The sequence below is a fragment of the Mus musculus genome, chromosome 13 (assembly GCF_000001635.26).
Source record: "Mus musculus strain C57BL/6J chromosome 13, GRCm38.p6 C57BL/6J".
Classification (NCBI taxonomy): domain Eukaryota; kingdom Metazoa; phylum Chordata; class Mammalia; order Rodentia; family Muridae; genus Mus; species Mus musculus.
In genome coordinates this window covers 33961946-33988691 of record NC_000079.6, presented here as the reverse complement: position 1 = coordinate 33988691, position 26746 = coordinate 33961946, and the positions used below count along the sequence as shown (strand labels likewise).

The following is a 26746-nucleotide window of genomic DNA, read 5'->3' as shown; positions in this document are numbered from 1 at the left end:
TCCATGACTCCATATACATATGTAGCAGAGGATGGCCTTGTCTGACATCAATGGGAGGGGAGGCTCTTGGTCCTGTGGAGGTTTGATGCCTCAGCATAGGGGGATGCTGGGGTGGTGTGATGGGAGTGGGTGGGTGGTGGGGGAGCACCCTCACAGAGGCAAAGGGGAGGGGAGAGAGGGCTGATGGGGGTGTTGTGGAGGGGTAACCAGGAAGGGGATATCATTTGAGATATAAATGAGAGGAATGATTTAATAAAAATAAAATTTTAATAACAATAATAAAGAAGAGAGCACTGGCTGCAATTCCAGAGGACTTGGGTTCAATTCCCAGTACCCACCCGTCAGCTCACAACTGTCTGTAATTCCTGTTCTAGGGAGATCTGACACCCTCACACATGCAATCAAGACACCAATGTACATAAAAATAAATTATTAAGAAAAAGAAAAGGAATTGCTGTGGTCATGGTGTCTTCACAGCAATAGAAATCTACTAAGACAACTAGCAAAAGAATCTCTGACTCACAAAGCATCAGGCTATTACTGAGCAGGGAGTTTTTTTTTCTTGTTGTGAGCTTCTGAAATGTGTTTGTTCAGGGTTTCTGAGCAGCCCAGAGAAGAGCTCCAGAAAAGGGTATCGTGATGTGACCCTAAAAAAGTCACTTTACCTCTGTCTCAGTTACCCACCTGTAAAATGAAGATAATCATAAAACCTTCCTGAAGACTGTTAGCACATGCTTAGAAGAAACTTTCACACACACCCCAGGTCTGTACCAGGACTTTGGGATCCCAAGCTGTTTTCAAGCTGTTTCTGAGGCTCAAGAAGCTAGTTTATTAGCTTTACATTGCTGAGACCAAAATATCTAAGAGAAAAAACTTAGAGGTGAAAAGTTTATTTTAGCTCACAGTTTCAGCCCATTGAGAGCTATTCATATCATCTTGGAGAGGAAGAAAAGGGAATTCCTGAAGAGGTTAGGGCAAGATATAGTTCCCACGGACGTGCTTGTGTCCTGCTTCTTCCAGCTAGGCCTCACATCCTAACTTTCAACACTTCCCAATAATGGTGTCATACAAATCTATTAAAAGGCTAATCTATTGGTTAGGGACAGCCTCCTGATCCAGTTGTCATTAGAAATGCTCTCAGACACATCAGAGATCTGCTCCACTAGTCTCTTAAGCACTGTTCATCCAATCAAGCTACCTAGCACAGTTACATATGCCAGAACTGCAGACACACTGTCTTCTAGCTTGTTAGGTGGTATAATAATGGAAGACCAGACCCTTTTACATCACAAATGGGAAGACTGGTACCCCAAAGGCTGGCTGGAATGCTTAAGGCCACTCAGTCATACTGGGACTAGATGATGTATTAAGCCTCTGCCTACTCCACCAGTTTGCCACAGTGACAGATACTTAATCTTTTTCTCTTCTCCTTTTCTTATTAGATGCTACTACACACTGAACTCATCTCGGGAGAAAAGGATTTTGATAACTTGTATGGCTTTAAGTTTTGCTAGTTTTTGTATAATCATATCTGTTGATTACCCAAATTTGTTTCCATTGTAATTGATACAAACTTAACCCCCACTTAAGCTCCAAAGGGCAGTTCATTGCCTCATAACTGGAATGCTGATGACTAACTTTTGCAGATAAGCATAGGTACCTGTGTTCAACAGATGCCAGCAGAAGTATCTTTCTATAGCGTAGATAATCTTTTCCTCAGCATGATTTTGGTTGCAGGCTGACATCTCTATGTATGCTTTCTGATTTACAATGCCACAACTCCAGCAAGAAAGGGCTTTATTTCTCAGGTCTGATCAGTCCCTGAATTTAATTTCCTTTCTGGCTTGGGTTATTTCTGGGCCACAGAACATGGATTAGTCAGGTCTGTCTGATGCCACACGTGGGTACAAAGGAGGGACCACCACTGTGAAAACAACATATCTCAGCATAAGGACACAATACCCAAAGGGAAATCAGTGTCGCCACCAGAAAGACCAGGAAGATGTGCAAGAGAAGCTGAGTGTGAACAGTGCCACATACCAGCTTAGTGGAGGGCCATGTCTCAGCTCTAATCCTACATCTGCCTCTTTATAGCTGTGACCCTTGAGCAAGAAATAGTCTTAATTCTGCCTCAGTGTCTGTGCCTATAAAATGAGACAACTTTTCTTGCTTACAAGGCTATTAAAAGAATTCAATGAGCTACCATATAACTAAAAAGTGTTAGCAGTTTCTGGCATGTTAAATATTCATTCAGTGTGTGTGTGTGTGTGTGTGTGTGTGTGTGTGTGTATGTGTTAGATACTTTTTCCTTACCATTATAACTAGTACTGCTAACAAACAAATAACAAAACTCAAACAGCAGTTAATTTCCAAAATACTTTCACTTTCTTTGTATTTTTGTAGACTAAAGCCTTTGGTTTTCTTGCCAGATGGTCTCAGTGGTGCTGGACCAATTACTACTGTACTAGATAAAGAGGCTCTGGTGTAATCCAAGTGGAGTAATACTTGAAGGGCAAGACTGTTGGCCTAGCACACTCATCAGTGGGAAGGTCTCATGTAACAAGATGGGTTTCTCCAAGGATGCTATACCACCTCCATCATGGAATTGCTCACAAACCACCTAATTCCTAATCCCTGTGTTTCACCATCTTCTGGGGCTTGTGTTCTCCACTTAGAGACTTTTGCCAGCATCTCTGTACTTTGGAGACTGGAGCTGCTAGGATTTTCTACCACACTCCCCCTACTTTCTGACATTAACAATGCTTCCTTCTTTGTTACTCACCTCTGCTCAGAGTGGCTCAAGGAACTGAATTCCACAGAGACAAGGATTTTGCAAGGTCACTAAGGCCCTGTGTTCCTAAGGGAATGGTGCCTAATAACATAACCATGGGTGAGGCCATTTCCTTCTCTTTGTAGAGAAGCAATTCCCACTGCCCTGGTTTATAATATAGAAAACTATGCTACAAAAGTAGAAATTTTAGAGAAACATTAAAGAACTGAAAAATGAATGAATGACCAGGTAGAACTAATACAGTGCAACAAGCTGACTTTTGAAATATCTGAACTAGTTGTATTAAACTGAAGACACTCATTGGTGGGCACTGTTAAATACATCTCAGGATACAACACCACCTTCTCTTTGCACATGCTGTAGGTCTCTCACTGTGTTGCTTGTCAGCTGTACTCAGAGCACAAAATGTTACTCTTGGAAGTACCAAGGGGGTGTGCAGTGGATGGGTTCTTCCTTCCAGATGCTCTTCAGCCGCTGGGCCCATGATGCCAGCATCACTTTCCTTTCTTCTTCTGATGAAACATCAAGACCAAAACTGATCTGGGGGGCAAGGACTTTAAATCCACAGAAGTGCAGTGTACCATGCTGAAGCCAGAAAGAAAAGAAATAATCATAACCACACTCTTTATGTACATTCAGTTAAACTAGTAGAGGGGGAAATTGTGTGATTAAGCTTTAAAAATTATGAAACAATGCTACAAAGTAGTTGATAACAACCCTCTTCTGGATAGCTGCAGGATAGAGTGCTTCATTAGCAGAAGAACCTGGCAGCTGGAATTTACAGACAGATCTCTACTAATGAATCCACCACTAAGCAGAGTTTTGATGGATTTGGCAAACTATGATATTTTTCCAAATATGCTATTTGCAAATATATTTGTCAAAATATGTTATTATATATTCAGTGCTAAGCACAGAGAGGTTATTTTAGCTATGATGTGCTGCTGTTGACCATACTGGTTAAATCAAAACAAATTTTATGCAATATTTGTTGTATACTACTTATGTAGAATAATAATAAATAAGGCTCTATCTAGGCCATTAGGAAATAAATTACAAGTAATTCTAGAAGTGTAGATTAAGTGGACTTTTAATTTTTTAAATTATGTTTACCGTTACTTTTACTTTATGTTATTATAAACTGGGGTAAAATACATGTTTTTAAAACAAGATTTAAGATTAGTCAAGGACATATGTGAGAATGGCTAGCCTTCAGAGAGGGAAGCTCACAGATTGTAATTGACCTTAATGGAGTACCACTAATCCACTAACTGGAATCATCTTTCAAAACAAGCCTACTTTCTCCCTAGAAATATCACACTTGGTCTTTTGCACTATGCTTTTAAAAACTCACATGCGCCGGGTGTGGTGGCACACGCCTTTAATCCCAGCCCTCGGGAGGCAGAGGCAGGCGGATTTCTGAGTTTGAGGCCACCCTGGTCTACAAAGTGAGTTCCAGGACAGCCAGGACTATACAGAGAAATCCTGTCTTGAAAAAACAAACAAACAAAAACAAACAAACAAACAAACAAACAAAAAACCCAACTCACATGCTCATCCAAGCCTTCCCTATCAGGTGGAGTTAGAGGACAAAAAGCCCACATATATGTTTTTATATTACTTTCCCTCAGATGTTATGATTTATTGAAAATCAGTTCTTAAAAATCCATTACTGGGGACTGGAGAAATGGTTCAGCAGTTAAGAGTCCTCAGTGGGTGTCTCTTGTGAGACTATCCCGGGGCCTAGCAAACACAGAAGTGGATGCTCACAGTCAGCTATTGGATGGAACACAGGGCCCCTAATGGAGGAGTACCCAAGGAGCTAAAGGGGTCTACAACCCTATAGGTGGAACAACAATATGAACTAACCAGTACCCCCTGGAGCTGTGTCTCTAGCTGCATATGTATCAGAAGATGGCCTAGTCGGCCATCACTGGGAAGAGTGGCCCATTGGTCTCAAAAACTTTATCTGCCTCAGTACAGGGGAACACCAGGGCCAAGAAGTGGGAGTGGGTGGGTAGGGGAGTGGGGGGGGGAGGGTATGGGGGACTTTTGGGATAGCATTGAAAATGTAAATGAAGAAAATACCTAATAAATTAAAAAAAAAGAGACTCCTCAGTGGGTATGGCAGCATTGATCCGTAACCCCAGTATATGTCGGGAGAAGAGCAAAGGCAGGCAGATCCTGGGACTCACTAGCCATGCAGTCAAGCCAAATCAGCAAGCACCATGGTCAATGAGAGATGTAATCTCAAAAAATAAGGTAGAAAGTGATCAAGGAATTTATTTGAAACTGACCTCTAGCATTCACACATGCATGTATGGGCAAGTGCATACACACACACACACACACACACACACACACACACACACACACACACACACTTCCATAACACAAACATGAGAACAAACAACAAAGGCAAGGAATGAACTTAAATACATACTATCTATATAAAGAAAACTCTTACTGCTCAGTCAGGCCTCAAGCTTGTGTAGCTGAGGATAACTCTGAACTTCTGAGCCTCCTGCCTCCACCTCCCAAGTGATGATTATGGGCATGCACTACCACAACTAGCTTAGAGGAAGCTGGAGCTCAAATTCTACTAGGCATGGTATACACTCAGCACTCGCTCCACCACAGACGCATACCTGCAGCTTCTGTCCACGATGTCTACGTTGACAAAAGCAATCTCTCTAACTATTAAGTACAAGCTTTCCTCATAAGTGTAGTACATCCATTTAGGTTTCAAGGACTCCTAAGAGTCTTTGCCCTGAAGTCTGCCCTTTGTTCTCTGTCCTTCATCAGGAAGTTCCATGCACATGGGCATCTTAGCCTGCTGGAACTCACTCTTTCATCACCTTTCTCTTCTATAAAGGGCTATTCAGCTACTCATCTATCTAGGTTGTTCAGAGGCTCAGGTGAAGCTATCCATATCACAGGGTCTATGGTACCCCTCACCAAGGCTAAGGAGTGTTGCTAGCTTTGTAGATCATTGTAAGTCTGGAAAGGGCTCTCTAGGCCTTGCTGTTGCTCATCACTCATACCCATACACCTGGTCCCACCTCAGGGCCATCACAATCCCCAGAAAACAGACAGCAGGCTAACTAGGTTTGGCTTAACTTTGAGTCAAACATTATCAAAAGTTGTATGTTCTCCCTCTTAGCCAGCCTTTAAACTGCTATCAATTTAAAAAATAAAATAAGGATAAAATGTTATTATTTTCTCTATCTAGTTGGGAGTCAAAATGATACGGAGTGTCAAGCTTATAAGACATATGTGCATGTATGTGTATGTAGGGTGCAGGGTGAGGAATTGTCCAGTGGGCCAGCAAAGTAGAGAAGGCATGTTTACCTGAAGTGGCCACAGGAAGTACCGGAAATCTCCACTGACCCCATCTTTTGTGTACATCTCCGCTGTACCTCCCGTGGTTAAGGAAAGGAGAGCTAATTTACCCTACAAGCAGGGGAGAAAGTAAATGCATAATGTGACTACAAGAAGAGGAAACTGTGCTCCTATGGTGCAGTACAGAGGTTTATGATGGCCAGAAGGGAGTCTGGGGTCAGGTTTTTTCCAGGGTAGACAGACGTAATCCTCCCATGTCCCATGGGCCTATTTAAAGATGATAACTAATGCCCTAACAGGGATGGGGACAGAGCAGGCAGCAAAGGGACAAGTGAACATCAAACTTCTAACATACAGGACTTCTCAGGGAACTAGGTTTCAGAGACACAATGAGACAGACCTGAGATACTGACCACAGGGCTAATGGAAAGGTGATAGTGCTTACACAGGATGATTGTGCCATGAAGGTCAGCATCTTGGTTACCTGGTTCATTTTCATCATATACATTTAATTTCTGAAATTTTTAGAATTTAAAGCCATTTGCTTAGCAGAACATTCTCTCAATAAGATACAGATATTATTCATGATACCTACCAGGTTTCACACCCTTTCCTACAATATAGGAACTGTGTGATTACCAGCCCCCCAGGGTAAGCATATGGACCCAAAGGTGTCAACTGGTATACAAGACCAGCCAGACTGTCACAGAGTTGGTACTCTGGCACTGGGGCTGATAAAGGTACTGTCCATGTCATTTGCCCTTGCTGAGTACTCTGCCCATACTTTCTTTGCCTTGTGTGTAGATTAGTGTGGATGGATAACCCCCCACTATCAAAAAGCTCTGTGAATTAAAAAAGGATGTACTTGTCATCCATAAGGTGTGTTGTGCAGAATTAACTGCTTAATGAATATTTACATATCTAATGCAAAAATTCAAATTAGAAATATAAATTAATAGATGTCCTCAATTTCCTTCCATTGGACAGATCTGTAGTGATCCTTATCTCCAGAGAACATACCTTGAGAAAACCAGAGTCATAAAAGCCTGGGATATCAAAGGCAAACCCTCGGCACAGCACCCTATCCATCCAACCTTTTAGGATTGCTGGAACGCTGAACCAGTATAGTGGAAACTGGAGATGGAACAAGCAGAGACAAATTATGCCCTATCAGGATTCATACTTTAGTTCCACTGATCTCTCCTCCGATAGCACCCAGTAGGCAAAGGTAGCCTACAGGATCAGCCTAGTGGGGACACAACATGGGCACAGTGGGGAGAAGGGTAGAGATGACTATGGTACTGAGGAAGTGTGCTGGATAGCTTTATGTCAGTTTGACAAAAGTTAAAGACATCTGAGAGGAGGGAGCCCAATCAAAAACATGCTTCCATAAGATGAGGTTGTAGGCAAGTCTGTAGGCATTTTCTTAATGAGTGATCAAAGTTCTGACTATTGTGGGTGGTACCATCCTTGCGCTGGTGATTCTGAGTTGTATAAGAAAGCAGGCTGAGCAAGCCACATGGAGCAAACCAGTTAGCAGCAGCACTCCTTTGTGACCTCTGAACTAACTCCTGCCTCTATATTCTCTCCCTGTTTGAGTTCCTGTCCTGACTTCTTCAGTGATAGTCTATGGATGTGGAAGTGTAAGCCAAATCAGCCCTTTCCCCCCTCAATTTGCTTTTGGTTATGGTGTTTTGTCACAGCAATAGTAACCCAAACTAAGATAGGAGGTAAAAACAGAGACTGTGGGTCGTTGAAGTCCTTGTGTGATGGAAATCTGGGGAGAGCAAAGCTCTCCAGAAGTGCTGCCATGGCCATTCTCGTCCAAAGGACTCAGGTTGAGCAGAACCCTTATATACTGAGTTTGACATATTTCAGTCAATGTAACAACACTAAGTGGATGCTCACAGTCATCTATTGGATGGAACACAGGGCCCCCAATGGAGGAGCTAGAGAAAGTACCCAAGGAGCTGAAGGGGTCTGCAACCCTATAAGAGGAACAACAATATGAACTAACCAGTATCCCCAGAGCTCGTGTCTCTAGCTGCATATGTAGCAGAAGATGGCCTAGTCAGCCATCATTGGGAGGAAAGGCCCTTGGTCTTGTAAAGATTATATGCCCCAGTACAGGGGGATGCCAGGGCCAGGAAGTGGGAGTGGGTGGGTTGGGGAGCAGGGCAGGGGGAGGGTATAGGGGACTTTCAGGATAGCATTTGAAATGTAAATGAAGAAAATATCTAATAAAAATTGTTTTTGAAAAAAAGGAGCACATGCTTATATGACTACCCAGATTGTTATAGGTACATGTTAACTCCACCCTGTCCAGTTCTGGCAGGAGTGGCCATATTGAATTAGTGCTCCTAGAAGTCAATTTGTTGGTCTAGTTCCTTATATAGCAGCTTCTTGGGAATATATACACCAATCTAGTGTGTGTGTGTGTATATTGATATGTATGTAGCAACCAGTTAGAGGATGGAAACAAGGTTGTCCTGTTAATGGTCAGGGCATGTAACACAAGAATTGGCCCAAATTGCCTTGATAAGCAATTGGGAAAGAAATCTGGTTCCAGCTAGCTGGCATGTCTTGGTCAGTGACTTTGGGAGGATGAAAACAGCAATACTCACACAATTCAGATGCTTCTGGGACTACTGGGCCATGAATACATTCTTTATTCATGCTGACTTCAGGAGTGAGGGTTTTGAATAACATTAGCTATAAGGATCTCTTTACTGCAGTAGGTAAGTGTTCTAACTAGAGTTATAACTAAGAAAGTTATTTCAAGTAACTGTGTACATGTCCTAAAAAATACCAGTTCCAAAAGCAGTGTTCAAGTATTTATTCATAGGAAGATTCTACTCATCTGAGGGAAAAAAAAAAAAAAAAAAAACAAGCAAACCTGAAATATCACAAGATCAGCTTCTTGCACCTTTCTCTGTTCTTCAAATATATCACTGGTCAGAGCTTTCTTCTTGTAGGCTTCATGGGTTTCTATCCCATAACTGAAGACGTCAGGATTAGAGGGGGCACCTAGCAAAGAAAAGGTCAAGTTTTCATTTGTAGATGAGTATCCCCAGCTTGCCCCAGCCTTCCAAAAATGGTTATGTGGTCTGAGCTCACCAAAGCCTTAGGATTTTTCTGGGATTGACCAGAAGCTCAGCCTTGCAATCAGGCTGACAGAGAAGGCTGGGAGAACACTGGTAAGAGTGCTTCCTATCTTCCAGGAACTGTGGTCTGCACAGGTCACTTCTCATTTCTCCCCAACAACCCAAGAGATCACTGAAATTCCTGACTTAGTAGAAAGGAAGCCAAGACATATGAGAAGCTAGGTACTTAGTGCCATGTGAGTCCCAGGTAGCAGAAGTGACTGAAAATAGTATACAGATTAAATGCAGTCCCCATCAAAATTCTAGCACAATTCTTCACAGACATGGAAAAAGCAATTCTCAATTTCATATGGAAAAACAAAAAACCCAGAATAGCAAAAACAATTCTTAACAATAAAAGGACTTCTGGAGGAATCACCTTCCTTGACCTCAAGCTGTACTACAGAGCAATAGCAATAAAAACCACATGGTATTGGTACAGAGACAGGTTGATCAATGGAATAGAATTGAAGACCCAGCCAGGCAGTGGTGGCATACACTTTTATTCCCAGCACTTGGGAGGCAGAGGCAGATGGATTTCTGAGTTCAAGGCCAGCCTGGTCTACAGAGTGAGTTCCAGGACAGCCAGGGCTATACAGAGAAACCTTGTCTTGAACCCCTCCCCTCAAAAAAGAGAAACAATTTAAAGACCCAGAATAAACCCACACACTTAGGAACACTTGATCTTTGACAAAGAAGCCAAAAAATATACAATGGAAAAAAGAAAGCACCTTCAATAAATGGTGCTAGTCTGACTGGCAGTTGGTATGTAGAAAAAAGAAAATATATCCATATTTGTTACCTTGCACAAAGCTCAAGAACAAGAGGATCAAGGACCTCAACATAAAACCACTGGACTGAAGTTGGGGACATTGTGGTTGAATTAGGGAAAAACTGGAAGAAGCTGAGAAGGGGAGCAACCTCATAGGAAGACTAGCAGTCTCAACTAACCCAGACCCCTGAGATCACTCAGACACTGAGCCACCAACTGGGCAGCATACACCAGCTGGTACTATGCCCAACCTCCCTGCACCTGACAATTAAACAGCCTTGGACTGCCTAGTCTGGACTCAGTGGGAGAAGATGCGCCTAACTCTAAAGAGACTTGAGGCCCCAGGGAGTGGGAAGACCTGGTGGGGTTAGGAAACATCTTCTTCCACAACATGGGACACAATGAAGGCAGCCCTAAGAGGAAAACTCATAGCCCTGAGTGCCTCCAAAAAGAAACTAGAGAGAGCACACACTAGCAGACTGACAGCACACCTAGAAGCTCTAGAACTAAAGGAAGCAAATTCACCCAAGAGGAGTAGACGGCAGGAAATAATCAAACTCAGGGCTGAAATCAACCAAGTAGAAACAAAAAGAACTATTCAAAGAATCAACCAAACCAGGAGCTGGTTCTTTGAGAAAATCAACAAGATAAATAAACCCTTAGGCAGACTAACTAGAGGGCACAGGGACAGTATCCTAATTAACAAAATCAAAAATGAAAAAGGAGATACAACAACAGAACCTGAGGAAATCCAAAACATCGTCAGATCCTTCTACAAAAGGCTATACTCAACAAAACTAGAAAACCTGGATGAAATGGACAACTTTCTAGACAGATACCAGGTACCAAAGTTGAATCAGGATCAGATTAACGATCTAAACAGTCCCATTTCCCCTAAAGAAATAGAAGCAGTCATCAATAGTCTCCCAACCAAAAAAAGCCCAGGACCAGATGGGTTTAGTGCAGAGTTCTATCAGACCTTCAAAGAAGACTTAATTCCAACTCTTCTCAAAGTATTCCACAAAATAGAAACAGAAGGTACCCTACCCAATTAATTCTGTGAAGCCACAATTACTCTGATACCTAAACCACACAAAGATCCAACAAAGAAAGAGAACTTCAGACCAATTTCCCTTATGAATATCGATGCAAAAATACTCAATAAAATCCTCGCAAACCGAATCCAAGAACACATCAAAACGATCGTCCATCCTGACCAAGTAGGCTTCATCCGAGAGATGCAGGGATGATTTAATATACGAAAATCCATCAATGTAATCCATTATATAAACAAACTCAAAGACAAAAACCACATGATCATCTCATTAGATGCTGAGAAAGCATTTGACAAAATCCAACAACACCTCTTCATGATAAAAGTTTTGGAAAGATCAGGAATTCAAGGCCCATACCTAAACGTAATAAAAGCAATCTATAGCAAACCAGTAGCCAACATCAAAGTAAATGGTGAGAAGCTGGAAGCACTCCCACTAAAATCAGGGACTAGACAAGGATGCCCACTTTCTCCCTACCTATTCAATATAGAACTTGAAGTTCTAGCCAGAACGATTCGACAACAAAAGGACATCAAGGGGATACAAATTGGAAAGGAAGAAGTCAAAATATCACTTTTTGCAGATGATATGATAGTATATATAAGTGACCTTAAAAATTCCACCAGAGAACTCCTAAACCTGATAAACAGCTTCAGTGCAGTAGCTGGATATAAAATTAACTCAAATAAATCAATGGCCTTTCTATACAGAAAGGATAAATGGACTGAGAAAGAAATTACGGGAAACAACACGCTTTACAATAGTCACAAATAATATAAAATACCTTGGTGTGACTCTAAGGAAGTGAAAGATCTGTATGATAAGAACTTCAAGTCTCTGAAGAAAGAAATTGAAGAAGATCTCAGAAGATGGAAAGATCTCCCATGCTCATGGATCGGCAGGATTAATATAGAAAAAATTGTTATCCTGCCAAAAGCAATCTACAGATCCAATGCAACCCCATCAAAATTCCAACTGATTTCTTCACTGAGATAGAAAGGGCAATTTGCAAATTCATCTGGAAAAATAAAAAACCTAGGATAGCAAAAACTATTCTCAACAATAAAAGAACCTCTGGTCGAATCACCATGCCTAACATTAAGCTGTACTGCAGAGCAATTGTGATAAAAACTGCATGGTACTGGTACAGTGACAGACAGGTAGATCAATGGAATAAAATTGAAGATCCAGAAATGAATCCACACAGCTATGGTCACTTGACCTTTGACAAGGGAGCTAAAACCATACAGTGGGAAAAAGACAGCATTTTCAACAAATGGTGCTGGCACAACAACTGGTGGTTATCATGTAGAAGAATGAGAATTGATCCATTCTTATCTCCTGTACAAAGCTCAAGTCTAACTGGATCAAAGACTTCCACATACTACTAGAGACACTAAAATTAATAGAGGAGAAAGTAGGGAAAAGCCTCAAAGATATGGGTACAGGGGGAAATTTTCTAAACAGAACAGCAATGGCTTGCGCTGTAAGATCAAAAATTGACAAATGGGACCTCATAAAATTGCAAAGCTTCTGTAAGGCCAAAGACACTGTCAATAAGACAAAAAGTGCACCAACAGATTGGGAAAGGATTTTTACCAATCCTAAATCTGATAGGAGACTAATAATCAATATATATAAAGAGCTCAAGAAGCTGGACTCCAGAAATTCAAATAACCCCATTAAAAAATTGTGTTCAGGGCTAAACAAAGAATTCTCAACTGAGGAATACCGAATGGCTGAAAAGCACCTAAAAAAATGTTCAACATCCTTAATCATCAGGGAAATGCAAATCAAAACAACCCTGAGATTCCACCTCACAACAGTCAGAATGGCTAAGGTCAAAAATTCAGGTGACAGCAGATGCTGGCAAGGATGTGGAGAAAGAGGGACACTCCTCCATTGTTGGTGGGATTGCAAGCTTGTACAACCACTCTGGAAATCAGTCTGGTGGTTCCTCAGAAAATACAACCGGAACATAATACTACTGGAAGATCCAGCAATACCTCTCCTGGGTATATACCCAGAAGAAGTTCCAACTGGTAATAAGAACACATGCTCCACTATGTTCATAGCAGCCTTATTTATAATGGTCAGAAGCTGGAAAGAACCCAGATGTCCCTCAACAGAAGAATGGATATAGAAAATGTGGTACATTTACACAATGGAGTACTACTCAGCTATTAAAAACAATGGATTTATGAAATTCTTGGAAAAATGGATGTATCTGGAGGATATCATCCTTAGTGAGGTAACCCAATCACAAAAGAAGTCATTAGATATGCACTCACTGATAAGTGGATATTACCCCAGAAACATAGAACACCCAAGATACAATTTCCAAAACACAAGAAATTCAAGAAGAGGGAAGACCAATGGGTGGATACTTCATTTCTCCTTAGAATAGGGAACAAAATACCCATGAAAGGAGTTACAGAGACAAAGTTTGGAGTTAAGATGAAAGGATAGACTATCCAGAGACTACCCCACCGGGGGATTCATCCCATAATCAGCCACCAAACCCAGACACTATTGCATATGCCAGAAAGATTTTGCTGAAGGGACCCTGTTATAGCTGTCTCGTATGAGGCTGTGCCAGTGCCTGGCAAATACAGAAGTGGATGCTCACAGTCATTTTATTAGATGGAACACAGGGCCCTCAATGGAGAAGCTAGAGAAAGCACCCAAGGAGCTGAAGGGGTCTGCAACCCCATAGGTTCAACAACAATATGAACTAACCAGTACCCCCAGAGCTCATGTCTCTAGCTGCATATGTAGCAGACGATGGCCTAGTGTTGGTATTGCAAACTTTATATGCCCCAGTACAGGAGAATGCCAAGGCCAGGAAGCAGGAGTGGGTGGGTAGAGGAGCAGGGCGGAGGGGAGGGTATGGGGAACTTTCGGGATAGCATTTGAAATGTATATAAAGAAAATACCTAATAAAAAAAAGGAAACATCTTCTTGGAGACAGGGGGAGGAGGAATGGGATGAGGAACTGTGCGAGGATGGACCAGGAGGGGGGCAACAACTAGACTGTGAAAAATAAAAGCAATAAAAAATAGTGTTATGAAAACTTACTGTCATAGAAGCTTCCTAAAATATATATGTATAAATATGTAAAACATTTTTTAAATGGACTTACACTATAATGTGGTAGCAGGACTAAATAAATAAATATAAACCTTTAAAAAAAAAGATCTCAATAAACGTGAGGAAGGAAGGTGGAGGGTAAAGGAAAGAAGGAGGGAATGCAGAGCAAATGAAAGATTATTATGAGTCTCTTGAAGAGCAAGAAGCAGCATCACAGAATTCTCCCTAAGTTTACCTATATGGTTAATGGAACCTTGGCAAAAATATCACTGGATTTCTTTTTTAATCTGGAATGCTTACTTAAAGACTTTATGGAAAACTAAAGTAAAAATCATCACCAAAACTAGGAAGCGACAGTGACCTACCTTGATCAGACATGAAATTCTATGTATGTATGTATCTAGATATAGGTATAGATATAAATAAATATTATTATGTGTGTTGATTCTCAGGAAATACTTCCTGGAAGATTTTACCTCAGTGATGCTGGTTTCTTCTTAATTACTGCTAATTTCTCAGCTCTAGCTAACCAGAATCTGTACCACTGTGGTGGTTTGAAATAGATTGACCCCCATAGGCTCACATATTTGAATACTTAAATCAGTTGGTAGACTGGGAAAGATTAAGAGCCTTGTGGAGGACGTGTGTCACTGGGAGTAGGCTTTGAGGTTTCAAAAGCCCACACCAGATCTAGTGTCTTCATTTTCTGCCTGCAGATCAGGTTGTGGCTCTGAGCTATCTTTTCAGTACCATACCTGTCTGCATGCACCACACTCCCTACAATGATGATAATAGTCTAACCCTCTGAAACTGTAAGCAAGGCCCCAATTAAGTGCTTTCTTTTAAAAGAGTTGCTTTGGTCATGGTGTATCTTTACAGCAATAGAACTGTGACTAAGACACACCCAGCAAAATAAGTATTTCACTTCATGGTGCTGGTTGCTTGTTAATCACAGCTGACTCTTCAGCCTCAACTGACCAGAAAATGCCCTCTATAGTCTTTAAGTAACTCTCAAACTTTCCTCTAGATCTTCACAAGTCAGGCCTCCACCATTTGCATTTCTTGTAACATTCTTTTCCTCCAAGCCCCCACGAAACAGTTCCACCAAGCTTTTCTCACTCAAACCTTCAATGGCCTTTTTTACCCAAAGTACCAAAATCCTTTCACAATCTTCCCAAAACCAATATGTTTAGGTCTGTCCCAGCAATACCTCATTCCTGATACCAAATTCTGTCTTAGTTAGTGTACTATTGCTATGAGGAAACACCATGACCAAAGCAACTCGGGGAGGAAAGGGTTAAAAAGCTTATACTTCCACTTTACTATTCAATCATTGGAGGAAGTCAGGACAGGAACTCAAACAGGGTAGGAATCTGGAGGCAGGAGCTGAAGCAGAGGCTATGGAAGGGTACTTTTTACTGGCTTGTTCCTTCTGGCTTGCTCAGCTCAGCTTTTTTACAGAACCCAGGACCACCAGCTCAGGGATAGCCCAACCCATAGTGGTCTGAGCCCTCCCCTCAACCACTAAATTAAGAAAATACCTTACAGGCTTGCCTATGGTCTGATCTCATGGAGGCATCTTCTTAATCTATATTTCTTCCTCTCCAATGATTCTAGCTTGTGTCAAGTTGCCATAAAACTAGCCAGCAGATAGTAGGTTAATTTTCTTAAGGGCATCTCAGGAGATCCCATTCATAGAAGCTTACAGTTATGAAAGAGAAAACTTACTTGAATATTTTTCCTTTGAGAAGACTATGCCTGTGGGTAACCTGATTATAATGGAAATCCTAAGAAGCTATTTCATTGTGCTCAGGCTCCCAGGTATTTAGAAGTCTGTGTAACAATGATGCAAATGGATCCAGTCACTGACCTAGAACCGCAAGCCTGAATAAATCCATCCTCAAGTTAGCTATGTTAGGTGTTCTGTGAGAGGTGAGGAAGCAATAGTTAGATATTGCTGACATTTTAAAAATTGTTAAAATACAGAAAGTTTTAAGACAGAGGATTTATAGCTGGACTCACCAGTGATATCATTTCTTGTGGCCCTTGGCTCAAAGTTCATGCTATATAAATCAGACACAGTGACTGTGCATCCCTGCTTGCTCAGTTCTTCAACAGCCACTTTCTTCAGGGACCCATTGAAGGACTTGGGTTCTTGGTGTGCATAGACGATGAGCACTTTCTTACCTGTCAAAAGGAATATATGTTTCCCTTAGAAGCCAGTGCAAAAATTTGAAAAGCAAATCCTTTTTGCCAAAACCCAGTGCAGGCTAGGGTAAAACTGATGTGTAGGCACATCACTGCATTGAGCCAAAGAAATCAGCAGCCCTGTAAATGGGTGATGTGCTGAGGATATTTTGGTGCTACTATAGGGCACTGTAACCAGACTTACTAATAATACAAGTTGAGTGGCTTGTATTTTTTAAATCTTTGGGACCAGAAATGATTTGGAATTTGGATTTTTTTTCAGGCTTTGAAATGTCTGTATAGATTTTATAAGTCCACACCCCAAATTTGAAAATTCAAAATTGTAAATGCTCAAGAACCCAAACATTTTGATTCTGGAGATTTAGTAATCGTGTGCGCAGAACTGTATTTCTGTATTAAGATAGTCAACCTTTACTCATAGAACAATGAACCAAGCCATGTCTCTTTAGAAAACATACAGTAAAATTCTTCTTAAAGCCTGTTCCACTTTGGATAGCATCTATGACAATTTTTAGCCTTCCTTTATAACAGAAAAAAAAAAAAAACCAAAAACCAGTAGGAATTAATCTCTTTTGCCTACGTTAGCAGTCAGCAATAATGACACATTTCAGACTAGTGTATTCTGCTTCCATCTCCCCCAAGTCCATGAACACCTGACACTGATATAAAATAGGATGAACCAGACCCTGATCTCTTGTGGGAGACAGGGCTTTGTGGAACCTGTTTTTTGATGGTGACATTGAGACAAGAAGATTCTAAGAATAGGTCATGAAGGCACAGTTTCTATCATGAATAAGCATGATGACCTGAATTTGGATCCCAGCATGCACCAAAAAGCCAAAGATGTCAGCACATTTCTGTAACCCTATAATTTGGTGGGGGATAGAGGCAAGAGAATAGGAGCTGCTTACTGGCCAGCTAGCCTAGGTTAAAAAGTGTACTCTATATTCTATTCTAGACCCTGTATTTACAAGGTTGAAGGGGATGGAGAGATGGCTCAATGGCTGCTCTAGAGGACCTGTGTTCAATTCTCAGTACCTACATGGCCACTCACAACCAAACCATCCGAAATTATAGTTCCAGAAGATGCCCTTTTTTGACCTTTGTGAGTGCAAGACATGCGTGTGGCACACAGATATACATGCAAACAGTCACATATATAATAAAATAATTTTAAAAAGTTAGGTAGAGAATGAGTGAGGAAGGCAATTCCAATGTCAACCTGTGGCCTTAAGTGCTGACACAGGCGAGTGCACCTATATATGCACATGTACACACATGCCCCCCACAGAGTGTGTGTGTGTGTGAATGTGAGTATACCAATGTACATATGTGAATAGAGCCTAGAGGTCTGTAATAGGTGTTTTCTGCCACGCACATTGGGAAATGTCACGCACACTCCAGTGAAGTCTGCTTGACAGGCTGAGAAGCCTAGAAGCACTCACGAGGCAAAGAATTTCACGGAAACTCACCTCCTGGAGCTTTGGCGTTCTCATTAACCTGTATACTCATACCCTATCCCCGAGTCAGTCTGGTGTATGGATCCACGTGCTCTCTTTTAGTATTATCTTATTATAATTACCTTTAAGATTGAATTCTGACATAGCCAGAGCCTTCGCCAGTGTTCCAAGGTTTCAGAAGCTGACAAGCTTGGAATCAGGTAGGAATGCAGTAAGGAAGTTACCTATTCAGTAACTAATTAAGCATTACAAAAGCAGACCAGTAGCTCAGAGCTGGTCTGCAAAGTATTCACTAAGGACAGTAGCAAATATCACCCAAACAAGGGAATACTATAATAGAGCTAGGGAATTCCACTGAGACAGGGATCTTCTCTATAGCCAGGTATAGCAAGCTTCATATTAGAAGCAAGTTGGTGAATTCTTCTGAAGACCCAGGAAATATGGGGGTTGTGGTATTGCAGTATTCATGAGGTGGTGGGCTTAACAATAGACTAGCTTTACACCTGGCTCCCTTCTTAGTGGCAGCGGCCTGGTCCCCACCTCCTTTTGAAGTATACATTCCTTTTGTATGTGGTTGATTGTATGTGGTTGATTGTATCTGGTTTCTTGATATTCTGCTGTATAAAAAGTTTGATGCTCGACCTGAAAAAATACATTCAGATTCTACACAACCTCCTGTGTGCATCTGTCTGTCATTCCCGCCAACTCCTTGCCCATCTGCACCCAGAGACCCGTTCCACACAGACAAGGGACCCAGAGGGTCTGCGGCAGTTTTCTTCAGTGGCTTTTTACTTTTTTTTTTTTTTACATAGTCTCTCATTGAACTGATTTGGCTAGATTGGCTAGCCAGAGAGCTCCAGGAATGCCTCTGTCTGCATGCTGCCTTAACAGATGAACACTCCTGTGCTTGGATTTTGTGAGGGTACTAGGGATCTGAACTCAGATCTCATGTGTGCTTGGCAAGCATGTTACTGACAATCTCTCTGATGCTAAGATTTGATTTGAACTTTCTAGACTAGGACTCTGAATAGAAAACACATCTAAGCTTGAAGCAAACACGTTCAGGGTATTCAACTGAGTGTACAGGTTGAATTTCTTCCTTCTTTTCTTCTCTCTCTCTCTTTTTCTTTCTTCCTTTCTTTCTTTCTTTCTTTCTTTCTTTCTTTCTTTCTTTCTTTCTTTCTTTGTTTTTTGTTTCTTTTAAATGGTTCACCTTCTTTTTTTGTTTGTTTTAAAGATTTTATTTATTTTATGTATATGATTACACTATAGCCGTCTTCCAACACACCATAAGAGGGCACCAGATCTCATTATAGATGGTTGTGAGCTACCATGTGGTTGCTGGAATTTGAACTCAGGACCTCTGGAAGAGCAGTCTGGAAGGCAATTCCAATGTCAATTATTCTTAATTGCTGAGCCATCTCCTTAGTGCAAGGTTGAATTTATTGTGTTAAGGATTAAGTATGAAGTTTTATTTCATTTTTTAATGTTCCACTGCTATAAAAGGCTTCCCAAGAGAATGAGTATAAATGAAGTACCTGTATCAGTGTTTCTCAAGTAGGGACAGTGTTACCAGTCATGGCTATAGCTGTAAACGGTAGAGATTTTTCTAGTTATCATAATTGGTGGTGGAAGTAGTATTTCTGGAATCTAATGAGTACCACCCCAGAAACTGTATTAAATAGTACCCCATAAGTGATCTGACTTCAAACATCAGTAGTACCGAGGGTGAAAAATCCAAAACCAGGTACATGGGGCATAATGTAGCTGTGTGGAATGCTTGTCTGCCATGTACAAATAAACACTGTAAAAGTAAAGGAAATATGTATAAAATGTACATTATAACATTAACAATGAGATAAATCTACATGTTCTAAACTAAAAGTAGTCAATGTTATATATTACTGAGTTAAAAAGTGAGTTGTAAAATTATGTATCTCTGATGTGTGCGTGTGTGTATATATAGGTATGTATATATGTGTGTGTGTGTATATATATGTATATATACATATACATACATATATATACATACACATACACACACATATATATACATATATACATATATACATATATACATATACATATACATATACATATACATATACATATACATATACATATACATATACATATATATATGTACACACACACATACGCAAGCATACATACAAGCAAAGCAGACCTGGAGGTGTGGCTCAGTGACAGATAGGTGGTTCTGGTGCATGTGGCACCGGGTTTGCAAAAGGAGGGGAAAGGTAAAGATGGAATCAAACCTTGGTCTAAACAGAAGCTAGTTTCTTCACTGTTCTTTTTGAGAACTTTATGTCTCAAGAATGGTTTTTGGACAAAGGTAGGAAAGGCATGTGGCCCACTCTGTTGGAGGTTAAAATGGACAGAGTAAATAAAAAGTACCACAAACGTTAATTGCACACGGCGATCCATGTCATAAACCAAATGGGTTTATATGTACTTCTATGTTGCTTAGAATTTTTAATAGCAAATAATATAATTTCTGACTAAATGTCTAACGTCCCCATAGCTAGTCATTACCTGCCATGTTGGAGGAGATAGATTCTCTGATTTGGTATAACAGCCAAAAGTTTCAGGTACTGTTACTCTCCTTGGTTATTGTAGCACTCTGGAAGAAATAAAAGGGAAGATGGAAGATAGAGCTGAGGTCAGGACACTAAGTGTAGGCCTCACATGGCTGCTTCACAAACACATCTGAACAACAGCTTTTCAGAGGGTAAGCAAACCTCCTTGGAGAAGTGGGATTCCTGGTATAAACCACACAATGTCAAACCAATGCTTTCTTGTGTGTTTTTTTTTTTTTTTTTTTTTTTTTTTTTTTTTTTTTTTTTTTGGAGTTCCTGCATGAACTTTCCATGCAGGAGCTATAGAGGAGCTCCTAGGAAATGAGCTACAGACAAACAATTGAGCGGTGCCTGCTCAGCCAGCCTTTCTGCATCCCAAGGTTTCATTTTTAGCTAGGAAGTGAGGCTGATAAGACAAAGGGCATCGGGGAAGTCAAGGGGTGTCACTGTGCATCACTGGGCCCTTTCCTCAGCTGTAAATAAGGCATGCTTTCAGTCTTCCATCTAGAGCAGTGGTTCTCAACCTTCCTGATGCTGTGACACTTTGTCATGGTGACCCCCATCCATAAAATTGTTTTCATTGCTACTTCATAACTGTAATTTTGTAGCTGTTATGAATTGTAATGTAAAAATTGAATATGCAGGATAATCTGATCTATGACCCCTGTGAAAGGATGTTTTGACCCCAGAGGGGTTGCGGTCCACAGGTTGAGAAACACTGCTCTAGAGTCACAGGGTAGCCCAGAAGAGTGAGAAAGATGGCACATATACATGTGGCTATAATATAACATGATTCTAGGAGACCTTGGGTGGATTTAGCATGTGCAAGCAAGCCCTAGGGTTTAATCTTCAGCATACTTTCCTTCAGTAAAAGATTTTGGATAAAATGTGCTTCCTTATGGGCTTCAAACACAAAGAGGCTGTCTTAGTTAGGGCTTTTTCTGCTGTTAAGAGACACCACGACAAAAGGCAAATCTTAGAAGGACAACATTCCATTTAGGCTGCCTTACAGGTTCAGAGGTTCAGTCCATTATATCAAGGTGGGAGCATGGCAGTATCCAGGCAGGCATGATTCAGAAGGAGCTGAGAGTTCTACGTCTTCATTTGAAGGCTGCTAGCACAATACTGGCTTCCAGGGAGCTACAATGAGGGTCTTAAAGCCCACACCTACAGTGACACACCTCTCCAACAAGGCCACACCTCCTAATGGTGCCACGCCCTGGGCCAAGCATATACAAATCATCACAGAGGCTCATGTCATCACTGTCTTGGCTAGCCATCTCCAAACTGCTTTCTGGAGGCAGGATGTTTTGGGTTGAATGAGAAACCCTCATAGTCTCTGGTATTTGAATATTTGGTTCCCATTTGGTGATGCTGTTTGCAGAGGTTTTGGGGACACACTGCCTTGCTGGAAGAAGCATATCACTGGAGGCAGGATTTGAGATTAGATGGCCTTACTCCATTTCCTATCCCCTCTCTCTGCATCCTGCTTGTGATTAAAGATGTGAATTCTCAGCTCCCTGCTCCTGTCATCATGGCTGCTGCTTACTGCCATGCTTCCTTGCCATGATAGACTCTTATCCCTCTGATACCATAAGCCAAAATAGACCCTTTCTTCTGCAAGTCACTTTTGGTTACAGTGTTTTATCACAGCAACAGAAAAGTGACTAATATACAATATTTCCTGCTACTGGCAAGAAAAAAAAATAACACAACCAAAAACTCAGATAAAAGTCAACAATGAAAAAAAAAAAAAAACAATCCAATTTAGACTTTTCTCCAGAGTTATACAAATGAGCTTTATGAGCATGTGAAAGGCATATTAACCATTAGAGAAATAATATGGCTAAAATGAAAATAGATTCTGAGGTTGTTGGGCTACTTGAGACACAAGATTTTGAGACAGTCCTATTTGTTTACTCATGCAAGGGATGGATATTAAGCCTAGGGGAAAGATTAGGAAAGGTCGATCAGAGTTCTGCTCTTGATTCACGATGTATGTTTACAGAGCAGATTAAAAGTTTCATCACTCTAGCAGGGCACTAATCAGGTGACTTTACCATATCTCAGTCACTAAACATTACGTAGACACCCGGTGGGAACTGACCTGGAGAGTTCAAGAAACAGCAAGAAAGGTTATTTAGCTGGGCTCTGGTTTGAAGTGAGTGGCTGGTGATGCAGCCAGGGACCTGAGTGGGGGGATGATAAATAGGTCAGAGTAAAGATTTTATGCCAAGAATAACAGAAGATCTTAGGCAGATAGCTCTAAGGTTAATACACATTTTCAAAGGTTCCCAGGACTACTGTAGATGAGCAAAACACATCCCGAGATTTCCCTCAAGTAGGCACACAGCTGCCTTAGTCCGGACTTTGCAGTGCTGCTAGGCACACTCTACACTCTACCCCTAGCCTCACCGCCTCATCTGTGCTACTCAGCTCAGTTTACAAATTTGTATTACAATTGGGTGTGGCTGGCTGGGTGCATGGGGTTGAAATTTCCTCTTACTTAACTCTCGGAAGAGTAAGAAATTCGAACATAGATACAATCTCCTGATACAGGCTTTTCACTCTCAGTTACTCGCCTTAGGTGGAAACTGTAAGTTAACCAAGGTTTTGTTGTTTGTTTTTTCTTGTTTTGTTTTTGCTGTTGTGTTGTTTGTGGGGGAGGTGTGGTTGTTAACCTACAAGCCACATGAAAAGAACTTCACGATATTTAGAGATAAGCATAATTATGTCTCAACATCCAGCAGTTATTTTGATAGTTTTACTGTATCATTTTCTACACAGGCAGGCTCTATGGTGGTCATTCTAACAGCTGACATGTTATCCTGTAGTGACAGCATTGCCTGCCTGCTTTCTGTGTTCACTTAGTTTATCTTTTTCTAGAGTGCTCTTGCTCAATCGCGCTCCTCTCCCCCACCCTCCATGCTCCCTTAGAGGCTTCTGCGAGTCACAAAGTTTCAGTCTTCTGTCTCTTCCTTACTTATATTTCCAGAAATTACAGGTTACTGAAACCGATAGTTTCACATTAAGGTTACAGAAGCTGATACTTCCTTTGAGCCAGTGTTCTTTAAGGCAGAGTAAACCGCAGTTGCCAGGCTAAGGGAAGACACCCTGCACAAACTTCGCTCTGGCTCACTTCGATTTTTACCCTTTGCTAAAAAAATATGCAGAGACTCACAACTGCTCACTATACAAGAGTGGGCTGGCGAAACGCAACCATTCACGTTAAGCAGGACCTGGACCCAGTGTGGACGCGCCTGCAAATACTTAAAGGCTTGAGGAGCGAGGCACCCTGGGAACACCGGTCTACAGTTTAATATGCAAGCTGAAAACCGGAAGGGACCTCTTTAGTCCTGCATTTCCCCCAGTCCCCAAAGTTGCTTGCAGAAAGGACGCGCATGCCCCAGGGAAGCAGTGAACAGACTCTTACCTCTGCCTCCTGGAGGGAACACACGCACAATGTGACACAGCCAGTGTCTAGGGCCAGAATGCCTAGAGCTTGCCTGCACGCTTTGCCGCTGCGCCCAGGGCCGTTTTCCCCACCCGGCCCCGCCCTCACACTGACCTCTAGCGGCTTCTTGGCAACAACCCGCCCCACAACTCCCAATCAGTGGACTTCAATCTTCCCTCCCCTACTGTCTCCTTGACCTGTTCCTGCCCCACGCTGGGCTCCAGTAGTTGTGGGCAAAACCAGTTTCTCTCCTTGCTTCCGGCATCTGGCAGAAAGCCTGTGCTGGGAGATGGGAAGTGGTGCCTTCCTGCTTTGTACCTCATCCTCTACAAGCACTAATATATCCAGGCAAATCAGCACAAAAACACTGTACTACTAGGCAATCAAAAAAAAAAAAAAAAAAAAAAAAAAAAGAAATGAGTTGTGAATACATCCTGCTCCAGTCTTCAGGGAATTTCCCAGAGTAAGAGCGTCCAATCACCAAAGAATATGTATTTAATGATTCTGTTTCTTGAAAGAGTAAATTACAGGAATAGGGAATCAGAGTAGTGGTTGCAAAGATTTAGGAGTTAAAGAACAATCTTTGTGTTGAAGGATGCATTCTTTGCCTATCCTATCAGTGTCCACGTCACGGTAAGCCACTCTTGCCAGATGTCGTCAATGGAGAAAACAGTGAAACTGATATATAGGTAAAAATACAATAGTTAATTAAAAAATGTTGCGGGGCCTAGCAAACACAGAAGTGGATGCTCACAGTCAGCTAATGGATGGATCACAGGGCTCCCAATGGAGGAGCTAGAGAAAGTACCCAAGGAGCTAAAGGGATCTGCAAACCTATAGGTGGAACAACAATATGAACTAACCAGTACCCCGGAGCTCTTGACTCTAGCTGCATATGTATCAAAAGACGGCCTAGTCGGCCATCACTGGAAAGAGAGGCCCATTGGACACACAAACTTTATATGCCCCAGTACAGGGGAATGCCAGGGCCAAAAAGGGGGGGTGGGTGGGTAGGGGATTGGGGGGCTGGATATGGGGGACCTTTGGGATAGCATTGAAAATGTAAACGAGGAAAATACCTAATAAAAAAAATTTTTAAAAAAATGTTGCAAGACCAAGTAGTTGCAGAAGCTGGGCAAAGGAGCTGGTAGAACTTTAGGTGAAAAATTGTGTGTGTGTGTGTGTGTTGTTGGTTTTCTGGCTTTCTATCCACAGTGACATCTTACCAATTCAAGGAATGGTGGTATGGCTGATCTCTCTGCTACCATTTTCCTTATATTAAGAAGTGGATTACTGCATTCCCCGGCAGGGTCAGGGCTGCCAGTGAGCCTTGGCCTGGAGATGGTCTACATTTTCTAATAGAGATGCAGGTGTAAGTGCCTCAGCCCCTGTGGGATCATGCATGACTGGAGTACAGCAGCATCTGTGAACAAGAACTCACAGACACACTCTACGTAAGCTGCTCTTCGCCCGCCCGGGACCGGGACTGGAAGCTGAGTGGTACTCTCTGGTGTACATAATGGTGTAGGCTGAATGGAAGTTGAACAGTAGGACAGTTCACTAGGAACACAATCTTCAATAGAATAACTGAGCTTTCTGCCCATCTGGTATTGTTTCAGTTACAGCAAACCAAATAAGATCACCGTCATTGTATGCTGACTTTCAGCTCTAGGTCATGCTATCAAAATGAGATGCACTGATAATAAATATTGCTCCAAGGGATTTCCAGTTAATCATGTGTGTCACTTTGATGTTGCAGAAATGGACAAATGGAATTAGGAATAGCAGGCAAGGAGGCAGGAAAGTCTATCAGAACCTTCCTCAACTCCTCACCTTGAATATTTTATTATTTCAGAATAAAATGGCTACTGTATGGCTACTTTATTTTTTTCAAGTTTTTCTTTTTCTTTTTTTTTCTTGGATATTTCCGTTATTTACATTTCAAATGTTAATCCCCTTTTTCAGTTTCTGCACCTCCCAGAAACCCCCTATCCCACCCTCCCTCCCCCTGCTTTTATGAGGGTGTTCCAATACCCACCTACCCACTCCCACCTCCCCGTCCTTAATTTCCCTGCACTGGGGCATCTATTGAGCCTTCATAGGACCAAGGATCTCTCCTCCCATTGATACATGACAAGACTATCCTCTGCACATATGCAGCTGGAGCCATGTGTACTCCTTTGTTGATGTCTTAGTCCCTGGGAGCTCTGGGGGGTCTGGTTGGTTGATATTGTTGTTCTTCCTATGGGGTTGCAAACCCCTTCAACTCCTTTAGTCCTTTCTCTAACTTCTTCTATTGGGGACCCCACGCTAAGTCCAATGGTTGGCTGCGAGCATCTGTCTCTGTAAGGCTCTGGCAGGGCCTCTCAGGAGACAGCCATATCAGGCTCCTTTCAGCATGCACTTGTTGGCATCTACAATAGTGTCTGGGTTTGGTAACTGTATATGGGATGGATCCCCAGGTGGGACAGTCTTTGGATGGCCTTTCCTTCAGTCTCTGCTCTACACTTTATCTCCATATTTGCTCCTGTGAGTATTTTGTTCTCCTTCTAAGAAGGACCAAAGCACCCCACTTTGCTCTTCCTTCTTCTTGAGCTTCATGTGGTGTGTGAATTGTATCTTGGTTATTTGGAGCTTTTGGGCTAATATCCACTTATCAGTAGTACTCCATTGTGTAGATTGTACGGCTACTTTAAAGATGACCACACTAGTCAGGCTGTCTCCTACAGAAGTTATTGTTTGGGTTTTATTTAATATTTATTTCCCTTCTGCTAAAAAATTTACTTTTCTTTGATAACCAGGACACTTCCTAATAACAACCATTGGGTGTATGT

At 41.6% G+C, this 26746-nt stretch overlaps 2 protein-coding genes across 8 annotated transcripts in view; one reads left to right on the top strand and one right to left on the bottom strand.

Moving 5' to 3' along the window:
* Nucleotides 1-26746, top strand: part of Serpinb6a (serine (or cysteine) peptidase inhibitor, clade B, member 6a) — an 84877-nt gene that overhangs the window by 14103 nt on the left and 44028 nt on the right. The window lies entirely within an intron of this gene.
* On the bottom strand, nucleotides 227-24037 carry Nqo2 (N-ribosyldihydronicotinamide quinone reductase 2). 6 transcript variants are annotated; one of them, NM_020282.3, is made up of 8 exons: nucleotides 23892-24033; nucleotides 22566-22647; nucleotides 20415-20502; nucleotides 16216-16380; nucleotides 9030-9160; nucleotides 7154-7267; nucleotides 6143-6244; nucleotides 227-3376 (listed from the first exon to the last, which is right to left on the bottom strand). In NM_020282.3, the coding sequence occupies exons 3-8, from the start codon at nucleotides 20419-20421 to the stop codon at nucleotides 3200-3202; spliced, it is 696 nt and encodes a 231-aa protein (NP_064678.1). In that variant the 5' UTR covers nucleotides 20422-20502; nucleotides 22566-22647; nucleotides 23892-24033; the 3' UTR covers nucleotides 227-3199. The 6 variants fall into 6 exon arrangements, with proteins under 6 accessions (NP_064678.1, NP_001156713.1, NP_001156714.1 ...); XM_006516574.4 differs by lacking the exon at nucleotides 23892-24033 and adding an exon at nucleotides 23640-23733 and having other exon boundaries at nucleotides 875-3376; NM_001163241.1 differs by lacking the exon at nucleotides 22566-22647.

Bases quoted from the DNA above. Each gene is read 5' to 3' on its own strand.
- Nqo2 (NM_020282.3), bottom strand. The intron at 9,161-16,215 runs GTGAGTCCAGCT...TTTCTTTGCTAG, and splicing joins CACAAGAAATGATATCACTG to GTGCCCCCTCTAATCCTGAC. The intron at 7,268-9,029 runs GTTTGCTTGTTT...TTCCATCTCCAG, and splicing joins CTGATCTTGTGATATTTCAG to TTTCCACTATACTGGTTCAG.